General features: G+C 42.8%; 1 protein-coding gene across 8 annotated transcripts in view; it reads left to right on the forward strand.

Annotated features, from left to right (window-relative positions):
* The window catches only part of LOC306839691 (receptor-type tyrosine-protein phosphatase U-like), a 203289-nt gene that overhangs the window by 141956 nt on the left and 42265 nt on the right, over window positions 1-19068 (forward strand). For 2 of the 8 annotated variants that reach the window (XM_079368506.1, XM_079368508.1), the window contains exons 12-17: window positions 2991-3270; window positions 7732-7768; window positions 15384-15522; window positions 16801-16830; window positions 17277-17434; window positions 17778-17965. In XM_079368506.1, the coding sequence (XP_079224632.1) occupies window positions 2991-3270; window positions 7732-7768; window positions 15384-15522; window positions 16801-16830; window positions 17277-17434; window positions 17778-17965 (832 nt within the window). Of the gene's footprint in view, window positions 1-2990; window positions 3271-7731; window positions 7769-15383; window positions 15523-16800; window positions 16831-17273; window positions 17435-17777; window positions 17966-19068 lie in introns of all 8 variants that reach the window. The other 6 variants (XM_079368505.1, XM_079368507.1, XM_079368509.1 and 3 more) reach the window with 4 other exon arrangements.

Consider the following 19068-nt stretch of genomic DNA (forward strand, 5'->3'; position numbering starts at 1 on the left):
TCACTCCTACGCCAGCATTCATTCAGCTATGATATTTATAGCAGCCGTCAAAAAGCGCCATCCAGACAGCAGAGTTCTTCAGGCTTGTAGCACAGAAGGTACCATTTTAAGTACAATGTATGACAAGGATTTGAAAAGTTTCTTCTTAATTACCACCTCTCTATTTTCCAAAAGTAGCCACGGCCAGGTCACAGCACTAAATCCAACAAATGATGAGCTGCTTTCTGCTAAAATCACTAAAAAAAAAAAATCCTGCTACCTGACTCACTGTGTCAGAGAGTTTGGGAATGCACACATCAACCAATCATACGCTGCCTGGTTGACAGCTGTGCCACTGTAACGAGCGACACACACACACAATTTCAGTCAGAAAGCAAGGTTGAGAAAAATGGAAGCTCCAGGCACAGAGAGAAACTGAAAAAGAAACTCCGATAGCTCTTGGTAGAATATTTTTTTGGCTTCCAGCATAACAAGGCCAACAGAATGATATATTGTGCGGTGTGTGAGAGGATGTGAAGCCAGGCTTCGTCAAAGACACACTAAACTAACTCCCTGTCTCATAAATATTGATGGCTCTGGAGAGATATTGACATTTCTATTGCAAGACAGAAAAACAGTGAAATATTGGAGTGAACAGATAGCTTTGAGCTTGGAGGTGTAGTAGTAAAAAGAACAGAGAGTTGAAATGACCACAGCAATACAAATGAAAGCTTTAGAAATCAAGCATCAACCTCGGGCCTTGACAAACGAAGCATAGCTAAATGCTGCAGTTTGTCGAGTGTCTAAGAGCAAGTATGTTTACAGCCTGGTCCAGAAAAACTAAACTGATTGGTTCTCATCATCATTGGCACACATAGAAGGGCGGGATTTATTTTTCTTTGAAACAGCTGTTTTAATTGTATAGTGATACGTGTTATCCATAGTTAGGCCTTGTAGCTGACTTGATTGACAGGTGGCCGTGATGTAACAGTTTGTCATGAGACTTAAACCCCGCCTCAGCTCCAGCCTGTCGTTAGGTCGACTGAAAGTTAGGTTGAGAGAGCATTTCCAACATGGCGTCTGCTGCTGCTGATTCACCCGGAGCCTCCTGCTCTAACAGATGGCTGACGTCACGCAGGCTTTGTCCGTTAATATTTACACTCCATGATTCAAATGTGTATTCACATGTGTCAGGATACCAGAATACTAAACTACCTCAAAACCTGTTTTTTTTTGTTTATTTGTTATTTGCTAGGATTAGCTGTACTCGAGAGCTCAGCTGTTTTTTTTTTTTTTCCTGGGTCCAAATGAAAGAAACGCGAGCAGGTTTAAAAAAAGTGAAGCACTCCAGTCCACAAGAACCATCACATTTAGAAGAGGGCATGAGACCTATAGTTTTAGAATATACTGCGGCTTCAACAGAAAACAGCGGTCTGTGTTTTTGTGTATACAGTATGTGGAGAATGTGGCTGTTTCTCTCGCAAACACAGACGCTACAGCTGCAAAGTTTTCCAACTTTATTGTATATTAAACAGCGTACTCTGTATTTATACTGCATTATTTATCCACATTCATATTCTCATTTGTAAATTTGTTATAGCATTTTTTCATATTTATATTTTTTTGATTTGGCAGCTACACGATTACTCTAACAGTATATCGTTGTACTTGTACTGTTAAGATAAAGCACAATAAAGATATCTTATCTTATGAACGCATGGCACTCTGAAAGCTCTTTCCAGGTTTGTATCTTGGATCAGAGTTACATATCTTATATCTTGCATATCTTATATCTTCCATATCCGATTTTTGTATCCACCAAGAATGGCTGAAATCTTTAAACGTAGTGACACTACACGAAAAGGAAGTGATGAGGCAAAAAAAAAAAAAAAAAACCCTGAACATTCAGACGATCAGACGGGCTGTAAACAAACATCCCGGTAAGCCAAAACTCATTTGAAAGACTCAACAAAAACTCAGTGTTTGTTGGAGAGGTTCCCCACACAAACACACTGGCTCACTGGCTCTCTGTTATTAATCTGAGCTGACAGACCTGCCATCCTGTGCAAAGTCCACTCTTGACTAAACTGTTTAGAACAGTTGTCTGACCAGTTCTTGCACTATCAGGTTCTGTTTTAACGACATCATTGTGAACACGGCAATGACACGTACATGTTTCCTTGTTTTGTTTTGGGGGTTTTTTTTTGTCTTGACTTGAAAGGACTGTGGTTAGAGTAGAGAATTTGGGAAATGTGGGAAAGGAGCCGCTTAGAGGACTATAACCTTCCTACATGGGGCAGAACCTAACCACTAGGTCATCTGCGCCCCATTGGAGTAATATTTGTATTTGCTTTGGGATTGTTTCACCAGACAAACAGTGGTGTTTATTTCTGACTGTATAATGACAGTTCTGTTCAAAGTCTCCAGACTGCTCAACTCCTGCTGAGTCTTCAGGATAATGTTACATGATTTCTTTTAGAGTGTGTATAGTACACCTACTATCCCATGCAGGTAGTTCCAGTATAGATGAGTGTGTCATAGTACGCCTACTATCTGAAGTACACATGCAGGCTTTTTATACCAAAATGAAAGGAAAAGAAGGGAAGTAGATGTCTTCAAAGAGTAGCCATGCATTATAGAAACGCTGTAACATAAAGCAAACATGCCCACATCCCAGCTGGGATTATAACACCGGCCAACTCAATACCTTGTGTTCTATTGGCTGAGGGGATTCAAGATGGGAGCATGAATCTGAGAGCAGACATTTTGTGGGTTCAGGCAGCAGTGAAAAGAAAGCAACAATTTAGGAGTGCAAATGCAGTTTGAGAAAAGGCAGCGAGTGTTTGAGTGGGAGATCAGGGATTCAGCGGGAAGCTTTATGAAACTGAATGTGGTTAAAAAAAAAAAAAAATCATGTTCTCAAACACTACGATGTGGAATAAATATAGGAAGAAAAATGTGCTTTGCTTCAACTGTCTCAAAGTCTGAAGCTCCACTCTGTCCTCCCACAGCGCCTATCAGGTGGTGGTGGTTGAAGAGGATGGGACGCGTCAGGTGAGGAGGAGAGAGCTCGGCTCCGTCGACTGTTTCCCAACGCCAAACTCCCACAACGAGGCGCAGGCTAAAGGCAGCCCGCATTACTTCACGGCCGAGCTGACTCCGAGCAGTCTTCCCGAGGCCACGCCCTTCACCGTGGGCGACAACCACACCTACAACGGTTACTGGAACAGCCCTTTAGACCCGACGAAGAACTACCTCATCTACTTCCAGGCCACCAGCAACTTCCGAGGGGTAAGACGTGTGGAGATGCCTGACAGGGCTTTTGTTCCTGCTGCTCAGGCACGCTACTTTAATGTTTTAGCAACCTTGACAGTCAATTTCGATTTGTGTCAAGCAAGTCGGAAAGGCAGGAGGCAGTGTGCAGCAGGAGAGAGGACGCAGATCTCTGCATAAACAAGGCTTTGTTTGTTTCCAATGGCTGGATGTGTGTAATGCATTTTTAGGGTGGCTTTTGGTTCGATTGTTTCCCTCTGCTGAATCGAAAAACAAGTAATGTCGCATTGTATTTAAATGAAAATCCCTCTCAAACATCTCTCAGGCAAACTGACAACATGATTCTGAGCAGATAAGATGCTGAAGATAATTACAAACAGGATACAATGTTTACTCAGATTCCCTCATGTTGAAGCACTTTAAAAACTTGAGAATCTCCTTTTTTTTCTGTGAGGGAAAATCAAACTCTGCCTCTCGTGTTCAGAGCAAAAGGGAACTTTTGGAGCCTTTGTAAGAAGTGACTGAAGCATGAATATTGAGTATCAGTGTGAGCAGTGTCCAAAGAAGCAGTGGGAGTAAATGCTGTTTAAATCATTAGGGGTCCATATGGTGCTCATGTGTGATGCCTGCCTGGCTGCAGATATCAGCGTCAGACTCCACTCGGGATGCAGCCAGACTCCTCTGGCTGCTGGCAGATGAAGATCACAGTCGGCCTGTGGAGCGTGTCGAAGCAGACACACTGTATCTCAGTGTCAAACACAAAGGGGATGTAGCCTCTGGTTTCAAAAGTGAGGCCAATGTGGGATAGGTCTTTATCAATACATCATTTATATATATAAATATATATATGCATATACATATACATATACATATACATATACATATACATACATAGATGGGATTAAGAAAAACCTTTTCAGGGTACTACCCTTCTAGCAGGATCATTTTTTTGGGGGGGGGGGGGTAGATCTTTTACCCCAGAGCTAAATGTAGTCCCTGCTTCCTGCTGTCAGAGTGCACATAGTCCCTTCAAAGGTCCCTCGTTACGGCGGAAAGTTCCTGTGGTTGAAAAGGGGCCGACAATATGACAACAACAGGCTTGCACAGCCACCTGTCAATCAGGATACACTGTACACACAAGAGTGCTTAAACACACAGTCTCCTGAGTACAGTCACTTCTAACACAGGAAGATGGGGAGAGCAAAACTGCAAACTCACGGCATCAAAATGAGGGTTTAAAAATGTCCTCTACGTCCGTCTCTTCGGCCAGTCTCTTCCGTGTCTCATATCTTTAAAAGGTGTTAGCAGCCAGCTGTGCTTGTCTTTTACACATCATCTGTGAAGTGTGTCAAGATAAAATGACGATGACTCACAGAACAATATCTCAGAGGAATTAGCCGACGCAGCAACACAAAGATTCAAATGATTCTTGGCTGTTTTTCTTCAATTTTTTCATTTCCTTTCCTTACTGTAGCTGTTTCTTCTTGTTTTGTTTTGTTTTTCCGGAGAGATGTTCTGCTCAGGGAGAAAAGGAAAGGAAAATTATTTCGACAATAACCCAAAATAAATTAGACGTAGGAGGCTTACTGTGGACCGTGAGCTGCCATTGAATTGAAACACTAATTATTTTGGCAGATATGTCTTCAGTGACGCTTGAAAGACGCATGATTGCTGCTGCCAATGTCACTTGACACACATGCATGAATCAGACACACACACACACACACACACACACTTTTCTGAGTGTCATATCTGTACAACTCAATATCTAGATTACTGCTATCTATTACACTAGAAATGAAAGTATTTCATTTGGAGCCTTCTGTTGTGTTCATCAGCACACAACAGACCAGGATTACCTGTTACTCATCAACCAGGATTATCAACCAGGATTACCTGTTACTCATCTCAGTTTCCACTTACTGGATGTCCTTGTTTGTGTGTTGAGTAAAAGTTGAGTTCAGATTTGTTTTTGATGCCACTGAAGATTGGCAAAATATCCAAATATAAGCTAAGCTAATAAATCTGTAGTTGGATCTCATATCTGACCTTTTCTCTTTTTTTAGCAGAGGAAACGACAGGACTCGTATTTACTGACACGGAACTATTTAAACAAAACTCATTGAAGGATGTGAATGACTAAAAAAAATAACAAAAACGTGCCAACAACATTTCTCTGGAATGCTAACGTCGAGCCGCAGCTGGCCTTCATTCTCCTGCAAGAGTGACATTTATCACAGATGGACCGGGATGTTTATCTCAGTTTGTTAGCTTGATTTGAACATATTATTGCCATTAACAGACTCAAAGAATAAAGAGTCAATGAACTTGGGCTTGTGAAGCGCTCTCCTGAACTCTTCTGACTAAGTGTTTTTACACCTGCACATTCACACACTGATGGCAGAGGCTGATTTAAAGTGACCATCAGAGGGAACTAATCCATGTTCACAGACGTAGCAGCAGGAGCATCTTGGGATTTAGTGTCTTGCCAAAGGAGACATCAGACATAGTTGCATGAGCTGGGCATCGAACCTCGGACCTTTCGGTTAACAACCAACTCTACCACTGAGCCACAGACTCCTCCCCACTGAGCCATGGTTGCAATTTTTACTGTGGAAATGATGTATTTGGAGGGCCGATAGCTTCGCACTTGTGTCGCCATGTACAGAGTCCATGTTGCGGCGGCTTTGGGTTTGAATCCGACCTTGGCTTTTTGCTGCTGATGTCATCTCCCTACTCTTTCCTCCCAACATGTCCTGCCTTTCTTCAGCTGGTCTATCCAATAAAGGCTTAAGGCCCAAAAAACAACATATAAAAAAAAAAAAAGTTTAGTACTTTATGTCCTTTCTGAAGTGACAAAGCACCTCTGCAGTCTGTAACACTACAGTGGTCACATTGGTATAAAGCAAGAATGAATTCAGCCCAAATGATCAACATATCCAGAGAGGTTTGTCCAGACACCTGTCGCTCTCAGATATGATGGAAGAGAATTTTTTCTCGTGATAATCAGTTTTTGGTTTCCTCTCGTTCCATCAAAATGAAGAACAACCAGTTTTAATATTTAAGGAGAATTTCCTCACCGACAGGGAGGGCTTACTGTAGCTCTGCCAGCTCTTTTATAGCAGCTGTCCTTGCTACTCCTTCGACCTCCAGATGTGACGCAGCTGTAATGGCTGCAATACAATCTTTCAGGGCAAATGTCCTTAAACATTTAACCTTCTCTCAAAGGACTTGTTTTTGCCCACTGACAGTCTCACATCGTTATCAAGCTGTCTGACAGCATCATACAAGAATCCCTTGTAAAGACGGCTCATTATCTGCAGGAGTGAGACACTCTTTTTAAACCGCAGAATTGCCTTTTAATTGCTTTCTTCTCCGCTAACAAACTTTATTGATAAAGACAGAAATACTAACTCGTGGAACAGCAGAGTTGATGATCCATGAGGCCTGGATAATTCAGTTTGTTTGTTTTACTGTGTGAACGTGTTTTGCGAGTCTGGATTCGTTGCAATTTTAGGCAACGAACAATTATACCAATGAAACGAAACGATTGAAGCATCGACGCACCAACAGTTCCCGTTTCCTGCAAAGTTAAATTAAAATAAAGACAATTTTTTGTCAGTGGAATCTGGCAGCTGTGAAGAAGGCATGACATGCAATGAGTCTTTTTTATGCTTAGACCTCTATTTACTATATTTTGAAAGCTAAGCCTCCATGGATTCTGCAGAAAGAGTTTGGATCATTTAAGCAGACCCAACAGTGAAATGAAATCCTCCTTGCTGTTTTACAGCATGCTGGATATCGCTCTTCTTAACAAGTTTGGAGGCTCCGTTGCATTAAGTTGCCACTTTGACAACCTTTTGGTGGTTTCTGTTGCAAAAGGCTAAAGAGCCCACCTCGACAGAGGACAGGGTGACACATGACATACAACCTGACGCTGCTTTAATAACCTCTGAGTGGGAGTAAATATGGCCGCTCTGTCACTGTTCAACATGAGCGGAGACGGAGCTCCACTTGAAACACATTTCCAATTAAAAAAAGGTAATTTGGCAAGCGTTTTAGGTGAAAGGTTTCTGACTCCAATCTCAAAGCACAGATTAACATAATTGCCCGTAAAGGCTGATTTAACTTCCTTAAATCTTAATTTGGGAACATGCCCCTCTCTTGTTGTAATAGAGGTGACTGGTTATGGGGGGTAGATGGAGCCAATCAGAGGACCGGGGTTGACGGACCTCACATGGTGAAGGGTGGTAGAGGTCTCTCATATCACATGGAGATGTCATCCACTTTGAAATTTCAATTATTTCCTCCACATAGCAAAGGTCTGGGTGACTTTGACACTCATGGCCGCGTTTTTGACTCATAATTAACTTACACTGTGCTCGTTCTTTTTTTTGTTCCTGCTAATCTTTATTTCTTCAATGGGACCAAGCCAATTGAATTAACTCAGCCTCTTTTTTTTTTTTTTTTTATCCACAGGAGACCAGAATTAACTGCATTCGGATCGCTCGCAAAGGTAACACTTGCTTTACTTTTCTATTCCAAGTCATCGACTCATTACAGTCGCTCCAGGATGTAGCAGACGTGTTGTTTTAATTGTTAAGACTTAAAATGTGTGACTTTAGGAAATTAAAAGCAAACAAGATGTTGATTTCAGTGACTTCACAGGAGCAAGTGGTGTTGCAAAAAATAGTTGCAGATGCTCGTTTCCAATTCTACCCACTGTCCGATATCTACGATAAAAGCAGAACATGCCCCAAAATAAGAAAAAGACAATTGATAAATCTCAGAGACACAACAAACAAAATAATAAAACCTAAATAAATCATATGAACACGTTTTCATTTCATTTAAAATGAAAAAATTTACTTCAAATTCATACAACTGAAGTGAACTTCTCTTAACCCCACACACCTCATCAAGTATAAATCCAAACTTTATTCAAATCATGTCAGATTGATTTAACTCCACCTGTTCATTAACGAAAGGGGACTATGAGTACTGACAGATTTGCAAAACAAAATATGTCAAACACTCCTACAGTAACTCAAGTTATGAAACCTTTAAGCGTAAACAACAATGCCTAGAAAAAACTGTCAAGTGAGGACTTTTACTCGTGCTTCATATCATTATATACACGCAGAACGAAAACCACTGTTCACGCCGTCTTTCCTGTAAAACATTCAGAAAAGTGTGATTGGTTGAAGTGAAGTTGATTGGACAGAGCTGCAAGGAAAGGCAGCACCATTTCATAACAAACGTTAACTCACGACACGTCACTGAAGGAGAAGGTCGCACTCTTTGTTTTATGATACAGTTATGAAATGGGAACTTCCTGGAGGGACAAATGACACGCTGAATGTGTCCATCACTAACTCTTCTCTGTTCTCTCTTTGTTCCTTCTCTCTTTGAATACTGAACTGATTTAAATGTTTCTTACGGCACAAAACAACATGATGGTGCTTCTTTTTCAAGTTCCCGTGCAAAGGCTGCTTGATTTGTATTTACAAAAACAAACAGCTAGGGAGGGACTCTGAGTGCTTGGAGTCTACAGCTGCCAATAATGCTACGTGGGGACAATCAAATGTTAAGTCAAACACTAATGTTTCCTGTGTGTCATGGGCAAGGGACATAAAAACACAAAGAGAGTGTTCAATTGGACCCAAAAAAGAACTCTGAGTGCACAATGAGTCATCAACTTTTTTTTTTTTCCTACAGTAAGTAACTTTTTTTTTTCTTACAGTAAGTGGCTCCTTAAAATATCATTGAAAATAGGCACTAAGCAATATGTACAAAAAAAAAAAGAAAAAGAATAATGGATCAGACTGTGAAAGAATGTAACCTGCAATGACAATGCGTTGGAAATGCAATGATCCTAAATAAAGAATTATAAAAAAAGAAAATAGGCACAAAGTTCATTGTTGAATATAGATGACAATCAGAGCGATGAATAAAAACCAATATGAACTTTAAGGAGACACTGATATCGGATACCTGTGAAAGAAAAACATAAAGAGCAAACTTTAAACCTGATTCTTCAGGTTGCAGTTTGCAAATTCACACAATTGTTTCAAGCTAAAAAAGAACAAAGTCAACTCTTAAACATTGTTTAACACAGAAAAGGTTTTTTAAAAAAGAAAGATGCACCATGGTTGTGTTTAGTTAACACTTAAACGTAACACATTTCCTGTGAGTCCAAAGCCGTAGAGGCAGCGCATGAGTCATGATTACGTCATTCCAGCTGTAGTTTTAAACTACTTAAATCTCTTGAAGCCGTCAGAACCTTCACGGTCGACTCTTTAAAAACCACATGAAAGAAATGCAGATTGAAAATAGCCCCGAGTTTTGTTAAGCTGGTGGAAATGCCCAGAAGTGAAAAAAGGAGGGCTTCAGTCAAACTGATAGTATTATGGATTTCACTTTCCATCCGTTGTGTTCTTTAGTTAATTAGTACTTTTGATTTCCTCTCAGTTAATAATGTCGGCACATTCTGGGGTAGACCGTGTTGGACGGCATTGTTTACTCTTTATTAGCAGTTTGTTTGATTGGTTACTTCATGAGTAGTTGGAGCTTTTAATGCCACAATGCCGAGGTTCTCCTGGCTTGTAAATATTCAGGACTATGAGCCGGTGAGATGATGTCAAAGTAAAAAACAAAAAGAGTTTTTGTAGCATGTAGCATGCTATATCTAGGTATAGGTAGAATACAGATGAACCTAACCTGGAGGGAAGACTGAAGGCTGACGGGGCTAGCACTGCTTACGTTAGCCACATTCAACAAACTAGCTTGACATTAAATACCCACAGATGCTTTGGGTTTAGCCGTCTATAGTTAACATGTTCAGTTTTGACTGTTTCAAACACTTATTTCTATCTGAAGGTGAACTAGCACTTTTCAATGAACATCTTTACCCTGTTGCTCTTTTATATGTGTCCTATCATGGTGTCATTGTGGTGCGTGTGATTGGATGAGAATGTTGATGATAATAGTTTTACCAAAACCAGCAGAGAAAACGGTTTGAGATCGGGGAATTGTTAAACAGCTGTCACCTCTCGTGTTGGACTCCTTTGTGAAAGTCTGTCTCACACTGTTGTATCCCCCTGTCTCTGCAATTAAGCTGCTGAATTAAACGTAACCATTATCTATAGTAATGAGGCTGTAGAAATAAGAAGCAGGTCAAAGAAAACCTGAAACTGTTCCACAGAAGCGGCCGTGCTGGGGTGAGACATACACCGCCAGTTATCTTTTCGGCTGGCCGACATAACGTGGAATAAGTGAATTTGTGATTCTGTCGGTAATCAAAAACCACTGTGGGATCTGAGTGATCCGGTGCGCGGTGAATGTCAGAGACTTCCACAGTTATCCTGGATCAGGTTCGCCGCTTATGGGATTTGACATGGACTTAGTGTTGTTTTGGGCACCGCGAAAAGGAAGCCCCCTGTGCCAATCTCCCTTCAACAGAGACACACCGGAGGAGAGGTGAAAGCAAACATGCATCCGTCTTCTCACTCTATTCCTCCTGAATCACTGACACTGACATTTTGGCAAACCCCTCCTGGGCTCTGATGGCTTTGAAATCCAGACTGCAGCATCGTATCCTTTTTTTTTTCCCCCTTCTGCTCCCTGAGAGAGGAAGAGACCAGGAGTGTTTGCTTGAGAGACAGACACTGATAGAAGCCTCTCAGTTCAAACAATAGAGAGAGAGAGAGAGAGAGAGAGAGAGACGGGGTGAAATGGAGTTATTCCCCTCCTTCCTCCCTGCTGAATTATGTCTGGAGTTTGTAGTGCTCTTGAGAAAGGTGGCAGTTAAATTGGATTCCTCTCCCTGAACTCTTTCTTATCTGAAGTGTGATGACATCAAAGACTCGTGCCTTGCTATTGTCTGCTGGCGAGTGGAAGAGCTCGGTTGCAGGGATATTTATAGGGGACATTTCTACTGTAGCTGTGCATATATACATCTGTGGCAGGCAGGCAGGCCCTGAAGACATGTTGATGCGACTTCAGTAACCTCGGATGGGGGGGGGGGGGGCACACAGGTCCAGTCCTGCTGGCTGCTTCTCATTCGCTCTCACTGGCCTCCCACTCACAGATGCTGCCAGTTGTGAAGCCAGCACAGAGGTGGGCGAGTGTGTTTTTCTTTCCGTGACATCCGGGCCCCTTTTCTTTGTTTTTGTGTCCCTACGTTAGCTGACACAGTCAAACACTGACAACATGTACATTACACATCAAATCGAACTGAAAGATTCTGCAAACAGGAGTTGTTTTATTTATCCGCGACAGCTCGGCTGGCAGGAGAGCATCAAATTCACAGAAAGCTTTTTCAAGCATTTTGAAAATGCTGCTTAAAATGTCTGACAGCTGAATAAAGAGGATTTTTTTTATTTATTTTTTTTAACCATAGATATTGAAATGGTTTATTTATTCTTACTGTAGCGAGGCCAAGACCCTCATTTGAATCAAGTTCCTCTGAGCGTTTGGGACTGTCGAGTATGTTTAAAAAAAAAAAAAAAATTCTAAACAAGGAGAGACTCAAGTAGACACCGCAGTTTGTTGAATGTGACGAGTCCTTCAGAATGAGAGCTCCAGAAATGATCAATGGATGACTTTTTTTATTGTCTGCCAAAAAATGGAAGTGAAGCCGTTGTGCCAAGCCGTCTTTAAGGTTTTCACTCTCGTCTGATCCAAAGAGTGTTTCTTTGTCCTGCTGATTGAGTGCACACAAAGTCCTAATGACGCTGCTGATCACAGCTGATGTGTGACCCCTCACAGGTCAGAACATTTGTGATCTGCAGATCAGTGAAAATCTACTTTAAACACTACGTACTGACGATAAATCACTGTGGACAGTCTCACTGAAAAGAAAGCAGTGTTTAAGTGGCGTTGTAGTCTTGATCGCTACAGTGAGAGGATACGTCCATAATCGATGCTCAAGCCCGGATCTGAAAAACCACGGCCCCAAGATTGCTCTGTTTCAGGCCGTAAGGTCTCCGACGAAGGATATTCATCTTAGAAGTCATATATTGGGGCTGTATCATCACGAGAACAGCAACGAGGCAACTTTCATCCTGCACCAAACAGAGCCCAAAGTTCTGTCCAAGGCAAGTTCAAACCTTCCTGTTGAATATGATTTACCTGCTCATACTCAGCCACCATGAAGTCAGTCAGTCCGAGGCCTGTCTCGAGATCAATTTTTAAAGGTCTCGTATCGGAATCGAAAGTGTTTTTACTCGGTCTCGTCTCAGGTCTCAGCCTGGACTGACTTCAGGTTTTGACTCAAGACCAGTAAATACCAGTTTTCCTTGTTATTACTGTGATTAGACACACGATATGATTTCATGTGATATCTTGGTCTTGTCTCTGCCTCGCCCTGCTGTGGTCTCGGCCTTGTCTCGGCCTTGATCCCTAAATGTCTTGGTCTTGTCTCGGCCTCGGATGCACTCGAGTCTCGAGTATGTCTTCGTCTCGGTGGTCTTGACTTCAACACTAAGTCGAGCGTGTAGGCATCGGGGGAGAGTGACTGTACAGATTTGAAGACAGTCTGATCAACTTGATGTCTCTTTGTGTATGCTCACGTAGCACACGACGACTCGCGCTCAAGGTGCAAAAATACAGACCCATCCATAGTGCTGATGTTACTCATTGAACATACTCAACGCTCACAAGAGACAAATAAAGGTGAAACAAATACATGTATATTTGTTTCTCTATATGTTTGTATTTTTCTGCTCCAAAAGATTCTCATTTTCATTGTTCAAAAGTCCAAAAAGTTCTGGGGGCTCTCGTAGCGTTGATGCTAATTGAAAACATGCCAAAAGTTCTTTCAAGCCTTAATTAGGAAGCGCTGTGAATATATTTGCTTTGTGCCTGATAAATTCCAGACCAACAGAAGGAAGCGACAAATTAGGGCGACACATGCACCCCTGTGGACTCCCCTGCATGACCACTGCTACATTATTTGGTGAGATGAAACTGACAGTGATAGCCAGTTCCTAAATCGGGCCTCAGAGCCCAATGAGTCACCCAGCGTGATTTCTATGATTATGGTAAATCTGTCAGACTGTAATGTCTGCCAGCAGACATACTCACCACCAATCCACCGCTTATCAAGCCAAACTTCTTCTGCCTCGCGGTGGAGCCTTTTTTTTCTTCTTCATTGTCTTTTTTCAGTCACCAAGTAATAACTCCGCCTTTTTAAGCAGGGCTGCTTTGATAACACACACACACACACACACACACACACACACACACACACGTGTCATCCACGTGCTGCCAAACTGGACGTGTCCATGTCTTTGAGTTCTTTTAATCTCGCTGTTTGTTTTTCTCATCAATGGGACAGAATGTTAACGAAAATGAAGCACGCTGCCACCGGTGCAAAAATACTCCTTCAATCTATTCATCCTTGATAGCAAATTTTCACCTTTGGATAGAACACTACAGGGGAGCGAGATGATTCACAGAGAGGGAGATTTCATGCTCTTGGCTAGCAAAGATGGAAATGCAGACAGAAGCGCACTGAGACTGTGACAAATGGGTAGGAGGGGGGAAAAGGCTGCCTGAATGAGAGCAGCCATCAGTTCAGAAAGATAACCAGAGTGTTGTCTCTTGCTAAAAGCCAAACATGTTTAGCTTCCCTTTGCACACACTCGTATTGTTGATCTCAGTGCACTGAAATAGTGTTCACGCCTTTATTCCGTCGAGGCTTCCAGCATTCGTTTCAGCACGGCTTTTGCATAGTTTTACACTCGTATTATTCTGCAATTTAGTGGTGAAATCTACTCTGTGAAAAGCTGCACTTCAATCTGTGATGACCTGGAGCATCCCTCCAGTTTAGCTTGAATCAGTCAGCGGACGTCACACCTCTGTCAGCACACGACAAAAACCAAGCCAGGATTAAATTAGACCAGCAATCAAATTCATAATTGTCATCAGGCAGAACAATATGAGAGTTTTAAAGCGTGTCCGAACAGCATATGAGCATTAGACGTCGCATCGCACACGCAGACTGTCCACACTGCCTCCGGTAAATGTAGACATGTAGAATGTGGACAACCTGAAGAGTGGTGCTTTGTATTTAAGATCCATTGACTCAAATTTAAATCGAGAGACTTGTCAATAAACATCTCCTGACGAGCCGGAATTTTTTTTTTTTTTCTGTTGTTGTTGAATCAAGTCAAAGCACAGTATTTCATTTACGGACAGGATTCTATTAATGCTAACAAGCTAACAAGCTCTGTTGAATGAGAACAGCGAGTCAAAATGCTGCGTCGCGCTGCTTGGCTCGTGGCCAATCAGAACAATCCAGTCAGGCTGGTTTGGTCGTTGACGCTCGCTTGTGTCGACACACCAAGGAGCTCGTTAGCCGTCAGTCCTGATTGGACTGGCATTCAATGAGAATTTATTCATACAGCACATTTCAACAACAAGGCAATTCAAAGTGCTGAACACAAGACATCAACAGCATCATGGCAGAGGAAAGAAGAGAAACATTAAAGCTTCAATCATGTACAAGGAAAACATAATTCAAATACAATTTATTTAAGGAAAAACATAAAATGAATTCAAAGTGCAGAGTGAAAGATTAAAGATAAAGGCAGCTGTAAACAGGTATGTCTGGATATCAAAGAAAGTTTCAGCAGACCAGATAAAAGGATTAGTTGAAACGAGTCAAGGTAAAACAGAGCAGTTATCAGAAAGATATCAGTGATGCCTTTAAAAGTCTTTATTCAGTGCAGTTTTTGAAACTCCATAAAGGCAACATAAATTCAAAATCTGAGTCAAATTAAACCAAACCAATGTGCATACCTCGTCATGTCTCTTCTCTCATTCTGAAGATCTCACAGTGTGAGCTCTGTCTGCAGTAAAAGACGAGCAGAATAGTCTTGTTTTGTGTCATAAATCAGTTGAGTAAATCCAGCGGCGTTTACCAACAAGCAGACTCAAATCAGGACTCTGCGGAGGCTGCCAATCTTCTTGGCGATAGTTGTGTTTGTGCTAATTAAGCGAGAATGAATGCGGTAATGAATTATTGACATAATCAGACATGCTGCATTTTCTTGTCAGGCTTTTCGAGGTGAAACCCACAGACTGTGGATGTCTTCACTTCACCTCTCTGTCTTTCTCTCGTGCAGCTGCCTGCAAGGACTCCAAGCGAGCCCTGGAGGTGTCCCAGCATGCCGAGGACATGGGTCTGATCCTGGGGGCCTGCGCGGGCGGTCTGGTGGTCCTCATCCTGCTGCTTGGGGCCATCGTCATCATCGTCAAGAAGGGGTGAGTGGCTGTGACTTTTTTTTTTTTGTTTGTTTAGTTTTTTTTTTGTGTCTGCTGGCCTGTTGATGTGAGATGAGACCTTTTTCCGACTCAAACGTTTCCAGTCGTATTGTTCCTGTGTAGCCCATTCAATAGAGTACATTTATCTCTCTCCCACTTGGCAGCCAGGGTCTGTTGAGGAAAGCTTTTGGCAACACAAGTGAATTACTACCAGAGTTAGTGGAATAGTAGCACATTAATCCTAAACTCCCCCCCCCCCACCCTCCCCTCACACACACACACACCCTCCACCCCCCCTCCACACTGCTGCAGCACAGCTTTTGTGTTTCATCTCATCTTTTAATTTCAAGGTCTGCGTGTTGGCTGAGCACATTCAAATGCAGCCTTCTCGCACTGGAAATCGCTGGCTGCTTTCCACCTGCAAATTACCTCTGTCGTCCACCGCACCTGCAGTGTATTCTTCCATCGCTCGCCGGGCGAACGGTGGAACACTCGTCTGGGTGTGAAATATTTCATCAAGGGGCATGTTATTCCATTGCCCACTCAATTACATGAGGCAAGCAGCTGCGAGGTGCCAGTGGATGGGCAAGTAATTGGTTAGGAAGGTTGTTTTTGCTTTTTTTTTTTTTTTTTTTGGGGTGGGGGGTGGGGGGAGGACTCCTCCACTCGAGGAATGTTCTCTCAGAGAATCGACGGAGAATGAACGGGATGTCTGGAAGGAGGCGGTGACTGATAAGATTCAGCGGTCCAATCTCAGAGACACAAAAGAAGCCACAGACAGCCACAGGGGGGGCAACGGAGCAGCCGTGCTCGGATATACTCACTCTGCTTGAAAAGGAAGAACTTTAATGTAAATGTGGTCAGGGAGAGATGAAATGTCAAACCTGAAAGGCAAAATTGAAACAATCAGTGCACATAGAGGAGTGTAGGTACAGCACAGCTTTACGTACAAAAACAGGGGAGACAAAAAAAACAAGAGGCTATCTCATTACAAGTTCTTAGATTTGATGTTACGGGCCTTCTGGGATGCTTTACTGGGAGCTAAAGCTGTGAATAGAAGTGAAACACCATAAATACAGCAACATAATGTAATCTGGTTTCATATGGCGCCCAGCCCTGGTCATTCTTTAAGCTTCGGTCCTGCTTCATGATTGCTTGCCAGAACATTCCCATACACTGAGCATCTTCATTTATCTTTCTGATGAACCATAGTCACCTCTTCTTTTTTTTCTCCTCACTCTCTGTCTCTCTCCTTTCCTCCTCCTTCATGCTAATCAGAAGGGACTTCTATTCTTACCCTTACTACCCGTAAGTTACTCTTTCTCCATCTTTCGCCCCCCCCCCCAAACGCTGACGCCATCTCTCCCCTTGCTTGCTCTAGTTCGTAGTCCCAGGATTTTAGAGTGGACATCAGCATTGCTTTCGCCGCTGCATCCTACAGTACACGCCCCCCTTTTTCCTTCGCCCTCTTTGTCCTTCTCCTTTCACCTCCGCCACCAGCCCGACACATCCCTCGCACTCTCTTTGCTATCACCAAATCACACTCTCCCCCTTGTCCAGTTTCAATCTTGTAGCACCTATATTTCCCCTTCAGTCCAATTTCTCATCTCCTCACCAGCCCTCCTTGCTTCCTTATCTCTTTGCCTGTTTTTCTCTTATTCTACCCTGTCCTCTATTATCGCTCCCTTTCCCCACCTCTCTCTCTCTCTCTCTCTCTTCCTATCCTCCCGCCTCTCTCTGCATCTCTACAGTAGGAAGAAGGTGGCCATAAACAAGGCGGCTATGTCCTACAGGCAGGAGAAGAGTCGGAAGCTGAGCTCCTTGGACTGCAGCATGACAGAGCAGAGCACTCTCCAGCAGGACGAGAGGATGGCGCACTCCTTCATGGATGCCCACGGCTGCAACGCTCGAAGTAAGACAGCGAGGAGGAACACATGGACACTCTTGAGAGAGTGTCCATTGAGAGGAGGCTCCCTCCTTCCTGACCTTCAGCCATGTTTTCTTGCGAGCATGTGTTCAATCTGTTCTGCCGTGCCACGAGGCGCTCTCCTGCAAGTCTCCTGTCTATTTGAGTATTCTGCAGTGCCCGTCAGCCGTCACATCCCGGCAGAAACGCTGATATTTCCTTGAGCTGCCCTCTAGATTTTATTCAGCCGAGGTTTACATTCATAAAAAATGAATAAACAATGGTTTACATTGTGAGGTGCATGTTGTCAGGTGGAGGCCTTGACTAGTTTTTTTGTTCCTGTTCCCAGATGAGCAGCGCAGCTCCGTGAACGAGTCCAGCAGCTTACTTGGAGGCTCGCCGCACCGTCACTGTCGGAGGAAGAGCTCGCCTTATCACACGGGTCAGCTCCACCCGGCCGTGAGAGTGGCCGATCTTCTGCAGCACATCAATCAGATGAAGACGGCCGAGGGCTACGGCTTCAAGCAAGAGTATGAGGTAAGACGGGAGAAGATAACCTCTGGTTGTAATAAGATGTACTTTTGGTCTTTGGCAAGCCTCTCAAGGTTTGGTTAAAAAAGAAAAAATGCTTCCATCTTTCATGCAGCGTTCATTTATAAGGATATGGATTTGATTTCAGGATGGGCGGGGCAAAGCCTCAGAATTTGATTTTAATTTAGAGACCCTGATGTTGCATCAGAAACACCAGACTCCATTTGTAAAATGGACATCCTAGGAGTTGTTTGGTTGTTTAGTGTAGAGCAGACTTCTCTAACTTTTCACCCCACGACCCCCGTTATAACCATACGAGAGACTCAGGACCCCCTCTGTTCCTGGAAGTGGTAAAAGCATTATCGCAGTGCACAGCAGCACGCTCTAATATTCCTATCCAAACACTAACATTAAAAATAACACTAAAGAAAAGAGCAGCCTTAAAGTCATGACATGATTTCAGAATGCATTTCTTAATGTTACACTCACTTTTTTCACTTTCATTTCAGCACAAATCTCACTTAAGGACAATTCACAACAATGGGTCAAATATACAATTTTAAGTCTTTTAAATCTGTATTTGTTTTCCAAAGGCATCGAGACCCCCACTTTAGGAACCGCTGGCCGAGAGAACAACCTTAAAGGCATCAACTTTGAGTTTTCACAAATCAGCATCATGAAATTCGGTCTTTTGTACCGTCTTTTGTGATTCTATCAGCAACATCTGGAGTCATATTGTGCTCATACCACTTTAGCGAGCCAGGTGTTAGTGAGCTTACGTTTCACATGCTGAATACGGTGGAACTGAGCGACTGGTTTTCAACAGTCTTCACAGAGCGCTGGAAGATGGTTTCCATCCAAGACATCCTCACACCAAGGGTAGAAGAATCATTTCAGTGAGAATTGATGAAAGTGTTAATAACATGTTGTTTTTTGGTAGGTTTAAACACTTTTGGAATGGCTTGTTAAAACAAGGAAGTTTAAACGTGCAAGCTGAGCAGAGAGAAGGTTGAGTGTTGAGTGGGCTGCACACAGCCCTTCGGGTTGTTCTGTACTGTATGTGTCAGTTCACATACAGCTTATGTTGAAGGAAGTGTGGGCTGCTACAA

This window comes from Symphodus melops, assembly GCF_947650265.1.
Source record: "Symphodus melops genome assembly, chromosome: 18".
Classification (NCBI taxonomy): domain Eukaryota; kingdom Metazoa; phylum Chordata; class Actinopteri; order Labriformes; family Labridae; genus Symphodus; species Symphodus melops.